General features: G+C 38.6%; 1 protein-coding gene and 1 long non-coding RNA gene across 7 annotated transcripts in view; one reads left to right on the forward strand and one right to left on the reverse strand.

Moving 5' to 3' along the window:
• Positions 1–20,411, forward strand: part of LOC126060501 (uncharacterized) — a 63,631-nt gene that overhangs the window by 36,919 nt on the left and 6,301 nt on the right. For both annotated transcript variants that reach the window (XR_007513602.1, XR_007513601.1), the window contains exon 2: positions 19,818–19,864. This is a non-coding gene — a long non-coding RNA (uncharacterized LOC126060501). The remainder of the gene's footprint in view (positions 1–19,817; positions 19,865–20,411) is intronic.
• The window catches only part of LOC126060498 (NXPE family member 1-like), a 79,942-nt gene that overhangs the window by 2,703 nt on the left and 56,828 nt on the right, over positions 1–20,411 (reverse strand). For all 5 annotated transcript variants that reach the window (XM_049856672.1, XM_049856669.1, XM_049856674.1 and 2 more), the window contains 2 exons: positions 18,744–18,805; positions 57–269 (listed from right to left, as the gene is read on the reverse strand). In XM_049856672.1, the coding sequence (XP_049712629.1) occupies positions 57–269; positions 18,744–18,805 (275 nt within the window). The remainder of the gene's footprint in view (positions 1–56; positions 270–18,743; positions 18,806–20,411) is intronic.

Genomic DNA, 20,411 nt, shown 5'->3' on the forward strand with positions numbered 1-20,411 from the left:
ACATACTTTAAAATTAGCCTGAATTTCTATAATTACAAAAAATGATAACTGCGTACTTTGTACTACTTTGGGTAGGTAGTAGATCCACTGCCGTAGTGTAGAGTCTCCCAGAAGGTAAATGAGTTTTCCTTTCAAACAGCCATTTATCTCCATTTTATTTAACTGAATCTGGTTGCAAAATGTTGTAATCCACCTTCTTTCCAAAGTATAACCACCAGGTACAGGACTCTTCATTCCAATTTGGCATTTTTCTTTTATTTTTTCACTCTCTGGTAACAGAAACACTTAGGGTAAGTGATTTTACTAGCATAAGTTACTTGGAAACATCCAGCCTCCTTAATTTTTCCTCCCCTTTCTTGATTTCTTTTTTTCTTCTCTAACCTTCTATTCCCTTTCTAATACAATTCTTTGATCGCCAGCTTTGTCTTAGGCAATTCTACAAATTCTTTTGAGAAATTTTGAGTCATCTTGACTCCTCCCTGTTCCTTTTCTCCTACATCCAGTCATTAGCTAAGTCTTGAAGCAGTATCATTTCTCTGCCATTTCTACTGATTCTGTGGTAACTTAGGCTGTAGTGTCTAATCTAAATGATGTTAATGGTCTTTGCATCAGATCATTTACCTTTGTTCCATTAATGAAGGAATAACTATTTTTTGTTTTTTAAATAGCTTAAAATATTATAATATGCATACATTTTAAAACTTCACATGGTATAAAATTTCTGGCTTGAATTATTATTTTAATAGCGTTTTTGCTAAAAGGGGCAAGGCAATCCAAGCCAACAATCTGAGATTTTCCAGCAAGTTCCATTAAAATTACAGGCCCTGCTGGGACATGGCCTGACTTCAAGATACCACAAGTAGCAAATGTTTTTGCCACAGCATAACAAAGATTGTCAGACTTCTCGCCTGTCATAAGTGTTTCCTTTCCAGTATGCCACCACCCCACCATTGAGCCAAAACCTTGCATTTTAGGTTTTGTTACATCAGCACACCTATACAGGTACCACCTTCTGTATTAGATAGGAAACAAGTGTGAATTGCTGCAAGAAAGGTGAAAATAACAGTGGCTTTAAAAAGATATACATTTATTTCTTCCTTGCATAATAACAGTCCTAGAGTGAGCAAGCCAGGGCTGTTATGATGTCACCTGGTATCATGGACTCCAGCCTCTTCTATCTTGTTGCTCTGTCATTCTCAGCATGTGGCTTCAATCTCATGATCTAACATGGCTCTTTAATCTACCACCATATATCTACATTTCAGCTAGTAGGAAAGAGAAAAGGGAGGAACAGTTGTTTTCAGGTATGACCTAGAAATGTCTCATATCATTCCACTCATGCCTTTAAAAAAAAAAAAAAAAATCTAGTAATGGCCACAACTAGCTGAAAGGAAAACTGTGGCTTTTAGCTGCATGGCCATGGGCCCAGCTAAAATTCAACCCACTGCCATCAAGTCCGACTCATAGCGACCCTATAGAACAGACTGGAACTGCCCCGTAGAGTTTCCAAGGAGCACCTGGCAGATTTGAACTGCTGACCTTTTGGTTAGCAGCCATAGCACTTAACCACTACGCCACCAGGGTTTCTAGCTAAAATTAGGTGATGCTATTCTAAGGCAAAGGAACCCTGGTGGCATAATGGTTAAGGCACTTATCTGCTAACTGAAAGGACCGAGGTTCAAACCCACCAGCCACTCTGTGGGAGAAAAGATTTGGGGATCTGCCAAGATTACAGCCTTGGAAATCCTATGGGGCAGTTCTACTCTGACCTATAGGTTGCTAGGAGTCGAAATTTGCTTGATGGCAATGAGTTTGGTTCTTGGTTTTATTACTAAGGAGAGAGGATGGAATGGATACTGGGGAATCACCAGAAGTCTTTGCTTCGCCATTCTTAGCCTCTCATAGACCATTAAGTCTTTGATTGCCTGTGTCCATAGGATAGTCATTATTACACAGTTGTACTATGTTTGCACAGGTGTGATAAAAAAAAGAAGCTAGTCTTAATTATATAGTCTGTGGACAAACTGGCAAAATGGTGCTGGAAGCAGAATTGGAAAATTCACCTGGTAATGTGGCTTGCTAAAGGGAGTTTTTATAATGCTATAATTTAGTTTTTTGGAATTTTAGTGTTACATGGTTAAGATTCTATGAGGCTTAGTAGTATTGCAGCCTGGATGGTTGAATACCATAACCCTGGAGACTTGAGAGCCATGTTTATAAAATACTCCCTATCATAATATGTAATAGAATACATTAGTGAGAAGATAGCATCTGAGCTTGTTACGGTAAGCCATACCTTGTATACTATTTATATGTCAGGGTATTCATTTTGCCAAGTGTCAAACTAAGTGCCCTGTAGGAATATTTCAGTTACATAAAAAATTCTGTTATTACTCTTGTGTATTTATTTTACTTAAGAATTTTAGAATAAGCTTGAGCATTTTTAACAGTATATGGGTAATAATATTAGAATTCCATTATATTTGTTGAGATTGAGTTTAGAGATTGTGGTAGGCAGACTAATGGCCCTCCAGAGATGTCCACATCCTAATCCTCAGAACCTGTATAACATATGCACAGTTTCCATAGCTAAGGGACTTCCCAGATGTGATTGAGGATATGGACTTTGGGCTTGTGAAATTATCCTGGATTATCTGTGTTTGTCCAGCCTAATCATGCCGGTTCTTAAAAGTAGAAGAAGGAGATGAAAGAGTAGGTCAGAGAGATGTGACATGAGGACTTGACCCGATATTGTTGGCCCTGAAGATGCAGGAAGGGGTTATGGGGTATATGGGCAGCCTCTAGAAACTGGAGAAATCAAGGAAATGAATTCTTCCCTAGAGCCTTCAGTAAGGAATCCAGCCATGCTGATACCTTGATTTTAGCTCAGTGATACCTGTGTCAAACTTCTCAACTACAGAAGTAAATTTTTGTTGTTTTAAGCAACCAAGCTTGTGGTAATTTGTTATAGTAGCAATAGGAAACTCATACAGAGATAATTGCCATCTTTTTAATATCAAGTCACCATATCTAGAAGCAGTGCACTTTTTCTATTTATTTAATTTTATATCCCTTAGTAATGTTTTAAATTGTCTTTCTATGGCTCATGCACATTTTGTTAAATTGTGAATTAACTTTTTAAAGCACAAAGTAGATCATATCACTCTCTCCTTCATTTGGCTTCTGTGGTTTTCAAAAGCCTACTGGCTGCACAGAATGGCCCTTGAGAATCTCCATGATTTAGTTTCTTCCCCCCTTTCAAGCATCATTCTTTGCTGCATTCCTGCATATATCACCCACATTGATGTATTGAGCAGAGTTCATGGCAATTCTGCTCATGACTAGGGCGGATAAAAATACAGAATGCCCAATTAAATGTAAATTATTTCTAACAAGGAATAATATTTTATGCTCTGTGCAATATTTTTCCTATACTTCGATGTACACATGCATAAACAAAAAACAAAACAAAACAAAACAAAAAACAAACCCATTGCTATTGAGTCAGTTCCAATTCATGCTGACCTCACGTGTTACGGAGTAGAACTTTTCCATGGAGTTTTCTTGACTGTAATCTTTTTTTCCCCTCTTATTTTATTGTACTTAAGGTGAGAGTTTACAGCACAAATTACTTTCTCACTCAAAAATTTATACACAAATTGTTTTGTGACATTGCTTGCAAACCCTGCGATGTGTCAGCACTCTACCCCTTTCCCTCTGCACTCCAGGTTCCCCGTGTCCGTTCATCCAGGTTTCCTGTCCCTTCCTGCCTTTTTGTCCTTTTGAGGGGGCAGGTGTTGCCCATGTGGTCTTATATACTTGATTGAACTAAGAAGCACGTTCTTCATATATGTTATTGTTTGGAGACCTGTCAAATCTCTGGCTGAAAGGTGGACTTCGGGGGTGGCCTCAGTTCTGAGTTCACAGGGTATCCAGGGGCCATAGTCTTGGAGGTCCCATCAGTCTTTGTCAAACTAGTAAGTCTGGTCTTTTTTTGTGAATTTCAATTTTGTTCTACATTTTTCTCCTGCTCTGTCCAGGACCCTCTATTGTGATCCCTGTCTGAGCAGTTGGTGGTGGTAGCCAAGCACCTTCTAGTTCTTCTGGACTCAGGCTGGTGGAGGCTGTGGTTCATGTGGTCCATTAGTCCTTTGGACTATTACTTTACTTGCGTCTTTGGTTTTCTTCATTTTCCTTTGCCCGAGGCGGGATGGGACCAGTAGATACATCTTAGATGGCCTCTCACAAGCTGTTAAGATCTCAGCTGCTGCTCACCAAAATAGGATGTAGAACGTTTTTCTTTATGAACTGTTATGCCAGTTGACCTAGATGTCCCCCAGGACCATGGTCCCTAGCCCTTGACCAAAGTCCCTCAGTCCTTCAAGGTGTTTATATGTGTCTAGGAAGCTTCTATGACTTTGCCTTTGTCAAGTTGTGCTGACTTCCCTTATATTGCGTGTTGTCTTTCCCTTCACCAAAGTAAACACTTGTCTACTATCTAGTTAGTGATTTCCTCCCCTCAGCGTTCCCCTCTTTTGTAACCATCAAAGTTGGTTTTTTTCTGTGTGTAGACCTTTTCATGAGTTTTTATAATAGTGGTCGCATACAGCATTTGTCCTTTTGTGATTGATTTAATTTCACTGAGCATAATACCCTCCAGATTCATCCATGTTGTGAGATGTTTCACAGGTTCATCATTGTTCTTTATCATTGCATAGTATTCCATTGTACATACATACCACAGTTTGTTTATCCATCCATTTTTTGATGGGCACTTAGGTTGTTTCCATCTTTTTGCTATTGTAAATAATGCTGCAGTGAACGTGGGTGTGCATATGTCTATTTGTGTGATGGCTCTTATTTCTTTAGGATATATTCCTAGGAGTGAGATCGCTGGGTCCTATGATATTTCTATTTCTAGCTTTTTAAGGAGGCACCATGTCATTTTCCATAGTGGTTGTAGCATTTTACATTGCTACTAGCCGTGCATAAGTGTCCCAATCTCCCTGTAACCTCTCCAGGATTATTTTCTGGGTTTTTTTTTTTTTTTTTTTTTTTTGAGTTGTGCCAGTAATGTTGGGGTGAGATGGTATCTCATTGTAGTTTTGATTTGTATTCTCTAACGGCCAGTGATAGTGAACATTTCCTCACGTGTCAGCTGCCTGAACGTCTTCTTTGTTGAAGTGCCATTCATACCCTTTTGCCCATTTTTAAATTGGATTATTTGCTTTTTTGTTGTTGAGGTGTTGAAGTATATTTATAGATATTAGAGATTAGACCCTTGTCAGATGTGTCATAGCTAATTTTTTTTTTCCTAGTCTGTATGTTCTCTTTTCACTCTTTTGGTGAAGTCTTTTGATGAGCATAAGGATACCCTTTATCATCACTCCTACTTAACATTGTGCTGGAAGTCCTAGCTAGCTAGATCAATAAGGCAAGAAAAAGAAATAAAACGCATCCAAATTGGAAAGGAAGAAGTAAAGCTAGCCCTATTCTGAGATGATATGATCCTACACATAAAGAACCCCACAGGTTCTGCAAGGAAACTACTGGAACTAATAGAAGGGTTCAGCAGAGTAGCAGGATACAAGATGAACATAAAAAAATCAGTTGGGTTCAGCCCCTAAAAGATAAAATACTTAGAAGCAAATCTAACCAGGGATCCAAAGACCTATACAAAGAAAACTATCCAGTCATCTAGTTTATCTTCTGATGTTTGTGCATTTAGTTATGGATGTATTGTATTTATGCCATGTATTAGGGCCCCTAGTGTTGTCCCTTTTTTTTTTTTCCATGATCTTTATTGTTTTAGGATTTATATTTAGGTCTTTGATCCATTTTGAGTTAGTTTTTGTCTGTGGTATATATATGTTTTTTTATGAGGTATGGGCCCTGTTTTCTTTTCTTTTTTTTTTTTACAGATGGACATCCAGTTTTGCCAGCACCATTTGTTCAAAAGGCTGCCTTTTCCCCATTTAATGGACTTTGTTCCTTTGTCAAAGATCAGCTGACCATAGGTGGATGGATTTATGTCTGGGTTCTTTTTTAATAATTTTTATTGTGCTTTAAGTGAAAGTTTACAAATCAAGGCAATCTCTCACATATAAACTTATATACACCTTATTATACATACTCCCATTTACTCTCCCCCTAATGAGTCAGTCCGCTCCCTCCTTCCAGTCTCACCTTTCGTAACCGTTTTGCCAGTTTCTAACCCTCTCTACCCTCCCATCTCCCTTCCAGACAGGAGATGCCAACACAGTCTCAAGTGTCCACCTGATACAAGTAGCTCACTCTTCATCATCATCTCTCTCCAACCCATTGTCCAGTCCCTTCCATGTCTGATGAGTTGTCTTCAGGAATGGTTCCTATCCTGGGCCAACAGAGGGTTTGGGGACCATGACTACTGGGATTCTTTTAGTCTCAGTCAGACCATTAAGTCTGGTCTTTTTGTGAGAATTTGGGGTCTGCATCCCACTGTTCTCCTGCTCCCTCAGGGGTTCTCTGTTGTGCTCCCTGTCAGGGCAGTCATCGATTGTGGCTGGGCACCATCTAGTTCTTCTGGTCTCAGGATGATGTAAGTCTCTGGTTCATGTGGCCCTTTATGTCCCTTGGGCTCATAGTTATAGTGTGACCTTGGTGATCTTCATTCTCCTTTGATCCAGGTAGGTTGAGACCAATTGATGCATCTTGGATGGCCACTTGTTAGCATTTAAGACCTCAGACGCCACAGTTCAAAGTGGGGTGCAGAATGTTTAACCTGTTTTTTTGCTGTGTGATTTTTTTTGCTATAAATTGACCTCTGAGCACTGCCTTTGCTGTGTCCCAGAGAATTTGGTATGATGTGTTTTCATTCTTATTTGATTCTAGGAATTTTTTGATTCTCTCTTTGATTTCTTCTATTGCTCAGTTGTTTTTGAGTAAGGTATTATTCACTTTCCATGTTTTTGATTTTTTTTCCTTGCTCTTCCTGTTAATGATTTCTGCTTTTATGGCATTGTCATCAGGGAGAATGCTTTACACTATTTCACTGTCCTAGATTTTGTCGAGGGTTGCTTTGTGGCCCAGAATGTGTTCTGGAGAATGTTCTATGTGCATTGGAAAAGAATGTGTACTTTGCTGCTGTTGGGTGGAGTGTTCTGTATATGTGTATAAGATCAAGGTGGTTGATTGTGGCCTTTTGATCTTCTGTATCTTTTTTGAGTTTCTTTAAAGATGTTCTTCCCTTTACTGAGAGTGGTGTGTTGAAGTCTCTTATTATTATTATGGAAGTATGTTTCTCTTTTCAGTGCTGTTAGAATTTATTTTGTGTATTTTGGAGCCCTGTCATTGGGTGCATAGATATTTATTAGGGTTATGTCTTCCTGGTGGATTGTCCTTTTAATGGTTATATAATGTCCTTCCTTATCTTTTATGGTTGATTTTCCCTTAAAGTCTATTTTACTGTGATTAGCATTGCCACTCCTGCTTTTCTTTGGCTCATGTTTGCTTTACTTATTTTTTCCTATCCTTTGATTTTTCTTCTTTATTGTGCTTTAGATGAAGGTTTACAGTGCAAATTACTTTCTTATTAAACAATTAATACACATATTGTTTTGTGACATTGTTTGTCAACCCACGACTTGTCAGCACTCTTCCCTTCTTAACCTAGGGTTCCCCATTACCAGCTTTCTTGTCCCCTCTGCCTTCTTTTTCTTACCATTGGGATGGTGTGTTTATTTAGTCTTATTTTATTTTATGGGCCTGTCTAATCTTTGGTTGAAGGGTGAACCTCAGGAGTGACTTCAGGACTGTGTTAAAAGGGTGTCTGGGGCCCCTACCCTCGGGGTTTCTCCAGTTTCTGTCAGACCAGTAAGTCTGGTGTTTTTTTGTGAGTTAGAATTTTGTTCTACATTTTTCTCCAGCCCTGTCTGGGACCCTCTATTGGGATCCCTGTCAGAGCAGTTGGTGGTGGTAGCCAGGCACCATGTAGTTGGGCTGGACTCTGTCTGGTGGGGGCTATGGTAGTTGTGGTCCATCAGTCCTTTGGATTAATCTTTCCCTGTATCTTTGTTTTCCTTCATTCTCCCTTGCTCTAGATGGGGTAGGACCAGTGGAGTATCTATCTAAGGCCTCTCACAAGCTTTTGAGACTGCAGATGCTACTCACCAAAGTAGGATGTAAAACATTTTCCTTATAAACTATGTTATGCCATTTGAGCTAGATGTCCTCTGAAACCATGGTCCCCACAGCATAGTAATTTGGTCCCTCAGGGAGTTTGGATGTATCTGTGACACTTCCATGACCTTCCCTTGGTCAAGTTGTGTTGATTTCCCCAGTATCATGTACTGTCTTACCCTTCACCAAAGTTGCCACTTATATATTGTCTGGTTAGTGTTTTTCCTTCCCCTCCCTCGTAACCACCAAAGATTATTTCTTTCTATGTGTAAACCTTGCCATGAGTTTTTATATTAGTGATCTCAAATAGTATTTGTCCTTTTGTGACTGACTTATTTCACTGAGCATAATGCCCTCCAGATTCATCCATGTCGTGAGATGTTTCACAGATTTATCACTGTTCTTTATGATTGTGTAGTCTTCTATTGTGTATATGTACCATAATTTGTTTACCCATTCATCAGCTGATGGGCACTTAGGTTGTTCCCATCTTTTTGCTATTATGAATAATAACGCAGTGAACATGGGTGTGCGTACGTCTATTCGTGTGATGGCTGTCATTTTTCTAGGATATATTCCCAGGAGTGGGGTAGTTAGATGGTGTGGTCTTTCTATTTCTAGCTTTTTAAGGAAATACCGTATCATTTTCCAAACTGGTTGTATCATTTTGCATTCCCACCAGCAGTGCATAAGCGTTCCAAGCTCCTTGCAGCCTCTCCAACATTTGTTACTTTCTGTTTTTTTGAGTTGTACCAGTAATGTAAGAGTGAGATGGTATCTCATTGTAGTTTTGATTTGCATTTCTGTAATTGCTGGTGATCATGAGCATTTCCTCATGTGTTTGTTAGCTGCCTGAATGTCTCTTTTTGTGAAATGTCTGTTTGTATCCTTTGCCCTTTTTTAAATTGGATTATTTGTCTTTTTGTTGTAGAGGTATTGAATTTTCCTATAGATTTTAGAGATTAGACCTTTTTTGAATTTGTCATAGCCCAAATTTTTTTTTCCCAGCCTATAGGTTCTCTTTTTACTCTTTCGGTGATGTCTTTTGGTGGGCATAAATGTTTAATTTTTAAGGATAGGACCTATATAAATGGAAAAACATGCCATGCTTATGGATAGGTAGACTCAACATCATGAAAATTTCAGTTCTAACCAAAGCAAGTTATCTAGCTTATCTTCTGGTATTTCTGTATTTTTATTTATGATTTGTATCCTATTTATGCCATGTACTTTGGCCTCTAGCATTGACCCTATTTTTTGTTCTATGCTCTTTATGGTTTTTGGTTTTGTATTTAGATCTTTGGTCCATTTTGAATTAGTTTTTATGTATGGTGTGAGGTATGGGCCCTGCTTCATTTTTTTACAGATGGACATCCAGTTTTGCCAGTAGTATTTGTTAAAAAGACTGTCTTTTCCCCATTTAATGGACTCTGGACTTTGGTAGCATATCATGTGACTGTAGGTGGATGAATTTACATCTGGGTTCTCAATTCTGTTCCATTGGTCAATGTCATTGTACTGGTACCAGACTGTTTTGACTACTGTAGCTATGTAGTAGGTTCTGAGGTCCAGTAGTGCTAGTCCTATTTTATTCTTATTCTTCTGTAATGCTTTACTTATGAGTGACGTCTTTCCTATCCATATAAAGTTAATGATTATTTTTTCCATCTCATTAAAGAATGCTATTGGAATTTGGATCAGGATTGCCTTGTATTTGTAGATTGCTTTGGATAGAATTGACATTTTCATGATGTTGAGTCTACCTGTCCATAAGCATGGTATGTTTTTCCATTTATGTAGGTCTTGTTTGGTTTCTTGCAGTAGTGCTTTGTAGTTTTCTTTGTATGGGTCTTTTAGATTCCTGGTTAAATTGATTCCTAAGTTTTTTTTTTTTTTTTTTTTTTTAGGGGTTATTATAAATGGTATTGCTTTCCTGATTTCCTTTTTTTAGTTCTCTTTATTTGTGTATAGGAATCCAATTGATTTTTGTATGTTTATCTTGTATTGTGCTATGCTGCTGAATCTTTCTGTTAGTTCCAGCAGTTTTCTTATGGAGTCTTTTGACTTCTCTCTCTGTCTATATATATAAAAAAATATATATATATATATATAAAATATATATATTATATATAGCATCATATCATCTGCAAATAGGGAGTTTTACTTCTTGCTTACCAATTTGGATGCCTTTTATTTATTTTTCTGCCTTATTGCTCTAGCTAGGACTTCTGGCACAATGTTAAATAGGAGTGGTGATAAAGGACGTTCTTGCCTTGCTCCTGTTCTCAGGGGGAATACTGTCAGCCTCTCTCCATTAAAAGGCTGTTGATTTTGTATAATAGATGCCCTTTATTATGTTGAGGAATTTCCCTTCTATACCTATTTTATTGAGAGTTTTTATCAGAAATGGGTGTTGGACTTTATTGAATGCCTTTTCTGAGTCAATGGAGATGATCTTGTGATTTTTTTCTTTTGTTTTATTTGTGTGTTGGACTATGCTGATTGATTTCCTAATGTTGAACCATCTTTGCATACCTGGTAAGAATACCACTTGGTCAAGGTGTACTATTTTTTGATATGATGCTGGATTCTATTGACTAGAATTTTGTTGAGAGTTTTTGGACCTATATTCATGAAAGATATTGGTCTGTTATTTTTTTTTTGTGGTGTTTTTGTCTGGTTTTGTATCAGGGTTATACTGAGAGAACAAAGTGAAGTCTTTTGACTCTACTTCAGACTCACAGAATGAATTTCATAGGATGAATTTGAAGTAATGCTTCCTTTTCTCTGTTCCGGGATAGTTTGAGTAGTACTGTGCAAGCTCATTTCTGAGTGCTTGGTAGAATTCTCCAGTGAAGTCATCTGGGCTAGGGCTTTTTGTTGGAAGTTTTTTAAATTACCTTTTCAATCTCTTGTTATGAGTCTGTTCAGATTTTCAGCCTGAGTTTGTGTTAATTTAGGTGTGTAGTATATTTCTGGAAATTTTTCCATTTCCTCCAGGTTTTCAAATTTGTTGGAGTATAGTTTTTCTTGTAGTCTGTTATGATCCTTTTTATTTCAGTTGGGTCTGTTGTAACATCCCCTGTTTCGTTCCTTATTTGTGTTATTTGTGTCCTCTCCTGTTTTTCTTTTGTTAATTTGGCCAGTGGTTTGTTGATTTTGTTGATTCTTTCAGAGAACCAAATTTTGTTCTTGTTTATTTTTACCATTGTTTTTCTTTTTTTTTTTCTATATTTCATTTATTTCTGCTGGTCTTTATTATTTCCTTTCTTCTTCTGATTTCTGTGGGCTTCTTCTGCTGTTCTTTTTCTGTTTGTTTGAGTTGTGTGGCTAATGTTTTGATTTTGTTTCTTTTTTTTTTTTGATATATGCATCTGTTGCTATAAATTGCCCTCTGAGCACTGCCTTTGCTGTGTCTCAAAGGTTTTGATATGATGTGTTTTCAATCTTGTTTGATTCTAGGAATTTTTTTTATTCCATCTTTGATTTCTTTTATTACCCAGTGGTTTTTAAGCAGGGTGTTATTCAGTTTCTTATGTATTTGATTTTTTTTCCTTCCTCTTCCTGTTGTTAATTTCTACTTTGTGTTGTGATCAGAGAAGATACTGTATTATCTCAATGTTTTGAATTTTGTTGAGGGTTGCTTTGTGGCTTAAGATTTGGTCTGTTGCAGAGAATGTTCCATGTGCGTTGGAAAAGAACGTGTGCTTTGCTGGTATTGGGCGGAGTGTTTGGTATATGTCTATGAGGTCAAGGTGGTTGATTGTGGCCTTTAGATCTTCTGTATCTTTGTTGAGTTTCTTCCTAGATGTTCTGTCCTTACCCATAGTGGTGTGTTGAAGTCTCCTACTACTATTGTGGAACTTTCAATTTCTCTTTTTGATGCTGTTAGGGTTTGTTTTACATATTTTGGAATCCTGTGTTTGGGTGCTGTCATGGATTGAATTGTGTCCTCCATGGTTTGGTTTGGCCATGATTACCAGTATTGTGTGGTTGTCCTCCATTTTGTGATTGTAATTTTATGCTGAGAGGATTAGAGTGAGATTATAACACCATCCTTACCCAGGTCACTCCCCTGATCCAAGGTAAAGGGAGTGTCTCTGGAGTATGGCCTGCACCACCTTTTATCTCTCAAGAGATGAAAGGGAAGCAAGCAGAGAGCTGGGGACCTCATACTACCAAGAAAGAGCACCAGGAGCAGAGCGCATTCTTTGGACACAGGGTCCCTGCACCTGAGAAGCTCCTTAACCAGGGGAAGATTGAGGACAAGGACATTCCTCCCAAGCCGACAGAGAAAGAAAGCCTTCCTGCAAAGCCGATGCCCTGAATTTGGACTTGTAACCTACTAGACTGTGAAAAAATAAATTTCTCTTTGTTAAAGCCATCCACTTTTGGTATTTCTGTTATGACAGCACGAGATGACTAACACAGGTGCATAGATATTTATTATGGTTATGTCCTCGTGGTGGATTGTCCCTTTCGTCATTATATAATGTCCTTCCTTATCCTTTGTGGTGGATTTTGTTTTAAAATCTATTTTATCTGAGATTTGTATTGCCACTCTGCTCTTTTTTGGTTGCTGTTTGCTTGATAAATTTTTTTCCATCCTTTGGTTTTTACGTCTTTGTTTCTAAGGTGTGTCTCTTGTATACAGCATATTGATGGGTTCTGTCTTTTTTACCCATCTGTTACTGTCTTTGTTTTTATGGGTGCATTGAATCCATTTACGTTTAGTGTGATTATTGATAGGTGTGAGTTTATTGCTGTCATTTTGTAGCACCTTTTTGTTTTGTGGTGCTGATGTTTTCTTTGTTCCTCATACTCTCCAGGGATGAATTCCTTTTGTCTGTGGATTTTTTTTTTCATTTCTTTTATTTTTGTAGATATTGTGTATCCTGAGACTTCATGTTTTTCTTCTTTATTTTGATGAGTAGGCTAACTTTCTTTGTGGTTACCTTGAATTTTACCCCATATTCCTAAGTTTAAAAAGTTTAAACCAGTCTTTTATTACTTGATACCGCCTTGACTTCCTTTCTGTTTGAAAGTTCTGTACTTACACTGCTTATTACTTCTTTTATCATTCTGACATTGTTAACATTTACAGATGGGCCTGGCTGGTTTCCTGTTGTAGATCTTTTAGTTTTGTTTTATCCTTTAGAGCTCATTACTTAGATTGGTATCTGGCTGATGCTGTCCTGTGTCCTAGATTCAGGTTATTGTTGGTCCTCTAACCTGAGGGCTCCCTTTAGTAATTCTTGTAAGCTTGGTCTGGTCTTTTACATATTCCCTTAATTTCCGTTTATCTGGAAAGTCCTAATTTCACCATATTTCAGTGATAGTTTTGTGAGATACATTTTTCTTGGTTGGCAGTTTTTTTTTTTTTTTTTTTCCAGGGTTTTATGTATGGCATCCCATTGCCTTCCCTGCATGGTTTCTGCTGAGTAATCAGAGCTTAGTCTTTTTTCCCCCTTGTATGTGAGTTTTTTCTTCTTGAGCTGCTCTCAGGATTCTTTGTCTTTGGTTTTTGAGAGTGTGATTATGATATACCTTGGTGATTTTCTTTTGGGGTCTCTCCTGTATGGTATTCATTGAGCTTCTTGGATAGTCAGCTTTTCATCTTTCATGATATTAGGGAAGTTTTCTGTCAGCAAATTTTCAGTGATTCGTTTTGTGTTTTCCATTTTCTCCTCCTGTTCTGGTACTCTGATCACACCCAAATTTTTCTTTTGATTGTATCCCACATCATTCTCAGGGTTTCTTCATTCTTTTCTCTGATTTTTCCTCAAACGAAGTGGTATCTAAAGATTTGCCTTCAATTTCACTGATCCTTTTTTCAGTTGTTTCATATTTGCCCCTAAAACCTCCTATTGCACCGTCCATTTCTGAAATCTTGTTGTTTTCCTTTTGGATTTCTAGCTGCGGTTCTTGTAAAATTTCTAGTTGTTTGTTTAGTTTGATTTTTTTTCCCATGTTATTTTCCTCAATTATTCTATTGCTTTGTTTGTATTTTCCCTCGTATTGTCTGTATTTTCCTTTTTTGTGTGTATTTTTTCCTTATTTTTGTCTGCGTGTTCCTTCCACTCTTTCCTAGTCCTTTAAAGACCACTGAATATTAGAATTTTGAATTTACTATTAGGTAGTTCCTGTGCCTTTTCTTCTACTGAAGGTCATCTGGTGTTTTATTTTGGTTGCTTTCTGAAGGCTTGCCCTGTCTTTTTATGTTGTGATATTGTCTGCTGTCTCTGGGACATTCAGGAATTGTTTTCTTCATTTATTGATTGTAGATTTATTTGTTTTATCCTGCTTTTTGTAATTACTTGGTTTTGTCTGGGCAGGCATGCTGGGCGTGCTTTGTTGCTGCCTCGTCTGTGTGATATTTCTCACCACCTAGTCCAGGTGGGTAGGGCTGATTGCTAAGCTGTGGTATATCAGGGCAGGTTGGGCGGGGGGGCAGGCATGGGTCATGGGACTGATGTGACGGGCCAGGAGGCAGTGCAGGGGTGCCTAGGGGCATGATGTTTAACGCGCAGTACAGATAGCAGGAGGGAAGGGAGAGGATGCGTTGTGTGGTGCTAAGTGGGTGAGATAAAGAGGAGAAGATAGGGAAACAGAAGCAAAAAAAGTGAAGGCCAGAAGAAAAAATTAAATAAAAGTGACAGCACAGTAGGATTCGGTGGGTGGCAGCCTAGCAGGCCCGGCAAGGCTGTATGCCAGTGACTTTAGCTGAGTAGTGTGGCTCGGCCAGTTGAGAAGGGGTGTGGGCAGAGCACGGGGCTAGGTGGGTAGGAGAAAGGAAAGTACAGAAGAGAAAGAAAAGAAAAACAACAACGAAAAAGAAAAAATAACAATAAATACAGTGCTGGGGAGCCAGCCATTGGGGGTGGGGCAGAATTGGGGTGTTGGCAAGCTGATGTCTCTCTCACTGGGTAGTGCTGCGTGGGCAATCAGAAAGGGGCGGAGGCAATGCAGGGCCTAGATGGGAGGGTGAAGGAAAAGGGAGGAGAGGAAAGAAAAAGAAAAATACCAACTATTGCACTGAAGGAGCTGGCCTTTGGGGGTGGCACAGAACCATGGAGGCCATGCGCTGGTGTCTCTTTAGCCAAGTGGTGTGGCACAGCCCATCAAGAAGGAGTGGGGACAGCACACTGGGCTAGATGGTGTGTGAAAGGAAAAGAGGGAAGGAAGAGAGAGAAGCAAAAAACCCTGAAAAGATGACTTACATTTTCTTTGTTCCTCACACTTACCTGTGCTAAGTTCCTTTTGTTTGTGGATTTTCTTTTCTTTTGTTTTTTTTAGATTTTTGTTTACTGAGTCTTTTATGTTTTTCTTCTTTTTTATTTTGATGTGTAGGTTTGTTAATTTTGTGATTACCCTTATCTTCCTAAGTTTGAACCCGTCTTTTATTACTTGATATCGCTTTGACTTCCTCTCCATTTGAAAGTTCTATACATATATCATTAATTCCCCCTTTTATTATTTTGACATTGTTGTCATTTACAGGTTGACATCTGCTTCCCTGTCTTTTAGCTTTGTTTTATTATTGAGAGTTCTTTATCTAGGTTAGTATCTGGCGGAAGCTGTCCTATGTCCTGGATTCAAGTTGTTGTCTGATGTTGTCACGTCTCTAATCAAAGGACCCCCTTTAATATTTCTTGTAAATTTGGTTTGGTTTTTATGAGTTTCCTTACTATCTGGAAATGTCCTAATGTAGTGACAGTATTTGAGAGATTGTTTTGTAGTATATATAATTATTCTTGGTTGGCAGTTTTATTCTTTGAAGGTTTTATGTATGTCATCCCATTGCCTTGTTGCCTGCATAGTTTCTGCCGAGCAATCAGTTTAGTCTTATTTTTTCCCTTTTGTATATGACTTTTAATTTTTCTCGAGCTACTCTCAGGATTCTTTCTTTGTCTTTGGTTTTGGCAAGTGTGATTATGTCTTTCTGACTTTCTTTTGGGGCCTATCCTACATGAGCTTCTTGGATGGTTAGCTTTTCATCTTTAATGATATTTGGGAAATTTTCTGCCAGCAAATCTTCAACTGTCTTCTCTTTGTTTTCCATTTTCTCCTCTTGTTCTGGAACTCTGATCAAGAGCAAAATTTTGCTCTTGTCTGTGTCCTACATAATTCTTAGGTTTTCTTCATTCTTTTCTCTGTTTTTTTCCTGAAAGTGTGTCATGTATTTGTCTTCAGTTTCACTGATTTTGTCTTCCATTTTTCAACCTTACTCTTAAAACCTTCTGTTGAGTTGTCCACTTCCAAATTTTTTTTTTGTCTTTTGGATTCCTAGTTGCTGTTTTTGTATGATTTCTAATTGTTTATTTTGATGTTTTGTTCTTATATTATTTTCCTGAATTCTTCTATTGCTTTATTTGTGTTTTCCTTGATTTTGGCTATGTTTTCATTGGTTTTTCTGTGTTTTCCATGATTTTGTCTATTTTTCCTTGGTTTTGTCTGTTTTTTTTCCTTGACCTCTCTCCTAATCTCTTGGAGATCCCTAAGTATTTGTTTTTTGAATTCTATATTAGGTAGTTCCAGTACCTTTTCTTCTGCTGGAAGGGTATCTGATTCTTAATTTGGCCACTTGCTGGATCCATCTTGTCCTACTTTTTTATGTCTTGATATTGTCTGCTGTGTCTGAGACATTGAAGTATTATTTTCTTTATCAATCGTATGCGGGTGGGCTGGGTGTGCTTTGATGCTTGCTTGTTTGTTGGCGTGATAACTTTTACCACCTTGTCTAGTTGAGCAGGATAGTAGCAGGCAGGGCAAGCCCGCTTCACTGTATACAGGTTTGGTGAGGTGGCTGAGGGTGAACTGGGCGGGTGCTGTCCGTCTCCTAAATTTGGTCCAGTGGTGTGGGAGCATTCACAGCCCCTTTCCAGATGGGTGGGGGTGTCGGGCAGAGAGTGATATGGGCTCACTTCTCATCATTAAGCAGCTGGTCAACTGGTGGGAAGGGAGGGGTGGTCAGGCCTGTTGTGGCGGTGACCCTGAGTGCCAGGGACACACTACCCATGACAACACAGTGGAGGCTGGCCAGAAGGTGGGAGGTGGTGTATAGGGCTAGGTGGGAGGGAGAAAGAAAGGAGAGAAAAACAAAACAAAACAAAAGGGATGGCACAGTGGTAGCTGATGGGTGGAGGTGAGGCAGACCTAGGGCCTGGTGGGAAGGGGGGAGGTAGCATACAGAGTAGACCAGTGAGGGGTGGGAAAGTGTGTTTCTCTGGTTACTGGGTGCTCTGTGTCTTGTTGGGAGCTCTGAAGTTGCCTTCTCGTACACCCTGTCTTGTGTCATTGCTGGTTGTGCTTTAAGATGGCCACACTGTACATTTTAGTTGGCAGGGGACTTCCATTCCATACCTCTCATCTTTTTCTGTTTTCTGTCAGTTTCTTTTTACATTCGGTGTTTGATCTAGTTCTTTATTCCTTCGTTTGATGCTTAGGGTTCCAGGGTTGATGTTTATATCTGTTTTACTTAGTTTTTCAGGGCTTTGCTGCAGAGGGACAGCATGGTGCATCTATCTAGGGCGCCATCTTCAATGGCTTGGCTGTAATATTTTATGGGAGCAGATTACTAGGCCTTTCTTCTGCAACACTGCTGGGTGGGTCCGAACTGCTAACCTTTAGGTTTAGTCCAGGGAAAATTGTTTGCATCACCCAGGGACCTTGCATATAATTATAGGTAGTTAAAAATTAAAATTTACCGGGGCATTTTATATTTTTATTTGCTATTTCTGGTAACCCTACTTATGATCTTTATGAGGTTTATTTTTTCTTCTCATTCTCTGACTACAGAGATCCTTCATGACTCAGTCAAATACTAGCTTTAACAGAAACCCTTCTGCCTTTTTATTTTCTTCATAGAGTTGGTCTGTTGCATGTCTCTCAGATTGCAACCTTTTGGAGCATTTATTGTTCTCTATTTGTCCGAAATGCCTCATATCTATTAGACCCTCAATAAATGTTTGATGAATAAACAATACTGAGAATCAATCATTATAAGCTGAAGTAAGTCTCATAATGAAGGTTATTGGTAAGCTATGATGAGCTGTATAGAAAGTCAGTTTGAAGCTAAGATAATGTAAACAATTATTCTTTCCTAAATAACATGGCTTTGTGTTTACCATTAAAACAGTTTCAGTAAAATAGCAACTCCATATAAAATTTTTGAGTGCATCAACTAGAAGTGAGGAGAACATGCCAGCAGAGAATTAGGAAACCATACCAAAATGTTCCTACTCCAAAGATATGGATAGCTAACAGACACTTTGCCTAGTGCCTCAGACAGAATCACTGGCTCTATGAGGCAAGCTCCTAGGATTAAACATGAATGTAGGATACTAATATTTTCTCCTTTGGATAAATTGAGATGAAATATGTAATAAACAGAGTTTGAAACTATTTGCTAGAATTGATTTCTCTCTTCAAAATCCAAGATGTTGTCTCAATAGACAACTGCTAGAAATTGAGCTCCAGGGCATCTGTGATTGCTAGGGTTGGTACTGATAAACTTTTCTCTGTGTAAGAATGTCCCCGAAAAGACTGTGTCAAGCAATGCCTACCATGGAACAGAAGCGACTTACTGTTACATCGGGAGACTGCGATGTGTTTAAGGTCTTTCATCATTTCAACTCCCACATTGGACCTTCAAAAAATAGGACAATTAATTAGCCTTCTGCCTGTCTACACAATATAGATAAGACGAATCACCTGCTTGGGAGAGAAGGATGATTTTTAACTATTTTTGTTAATATAAATTTTAGATATACTGGGGGTTGCAAATGAATTAGGATTTTGGAATACTGCCCTGCTAAGAGAACCTGAAGTTCAGGGCAGCTCTGCTTATCTGCCACATGTAATCAGTGTGTCCTAGAATTTTAGATTCAAAATACTTATCTAATCTGCAAGGCCCTTTCTCCCTTTCTGCTTCCACATTAACTGTTCAAGTTCACGTTATATATTTCTTAGATTATCGTGAGCCTCTAATTGGCTAGTTTGTTGCAGCTTTATCCCACCAAAATTCTTCAACACAACTGCTAGAACATTCTTTCTAATTGCAAATGCAACTACATAACTGCTTAAAATCTTTGTTGTCTCTGCATCACTTACTATGGATGCGGGGCCCCTTAGTATGGCGTGAAAACCTTTTAATCACAGGACCCTCTTTACTCATGTTTCCTACTACTCTTACCTTCAAATTTTTCTAGAGACTTGCTTTGTAATGGATTTGCCTCATCCACTCCTGTATCCCTAACATCAAAGTTCCTGGTTGAGAGTAGTCTTCAGTCTGATGCATGCATAAATGTACATTGTATTTATTTCCTCCAATTGATGAAAGACTACCTGATCCTTCCTGCTTCAAAGCCCTTACCCTCCCTATGGCCCATGCTTTGTTTCATACTCGTGTATGTGTTTATGTAAGTCCAGGCAAGAGGAATGGAAACCCAGGTACAAGATACAATAGGCACCTGGTATCTGATCTGCTTTGGTTACCTCTTCAGGTTGAATCCCAAGAAGAGGGGAGGAATCAGCATGTCTTTCACCTTTAATGGGACTTAGGCATAGGGACAGGTGGTGCATAGGGGGAGATTGGATAAGCTACACAATCAGAGATAAAAGGAAAGAAACAAACTCTACTGTGCTTTTATTAATTTCAGAAGGGAGTCAGAGACTATGGATCACGAGCCAAAACTTGGATAACTAGGTAAGATTCTGAAATGCATGTCAATTTTTCCATGTTTGGTATCCATTTTTTTACTTCCTCTTAGCAATTAAAATATCTTTTGAACCCTTAAGAGAAAAAGACTGTAAACTTGGTTTTGGAAACTACTAAGAACACAGTGGCTGAGAATCTAGCATTCTGCTCTGTAGCCAGGCTTAGGAGAAGGGAATCCCAAGGAATAAAATGGATGGTGGCAGAATGGAAAGGAAGAGGCAGTGGACTGAGTCCCTGAGGCTTATGAAAAGTTGGCAAATGAGCTAGAGTATAGAACTGATAGATAGTTTCAGGGATTGGCAAGAGAAAGATCCACAAGTTCTGGGATTTGTGGTGACCAAAAGGTAGGTAGGATAGTTACCCTGTGTCAATCCTCAAAGTGACACATGAAGAGGCCCTGATAATTAATTCTAAGCAATGAAATATTTTACAGCTAGCAGAGAACAGAGAGACCAAGAAATAAGCAAGAGGAGAAGGGCATGCTGTTGATGCTGCCACGATTGATAGAAGTATGCTTACACTTCAGTTTATGAAG

The sequence above is a fragment of the Elephas maximus genome, chromosome 17 (assembly GCF_024166365.1).
Source record: "Elephas maximus indicus isolate mEleMax1 chromosome 17, mEleMax1 primary haplotype, whole genome shotgun sequence".
Classification (NCBI taxonomy): Eukaryota; Metazoa; Chordata; class Mammalia; order Proboscidea; family Elephantidae; genus Elephas; species Elephas maximus.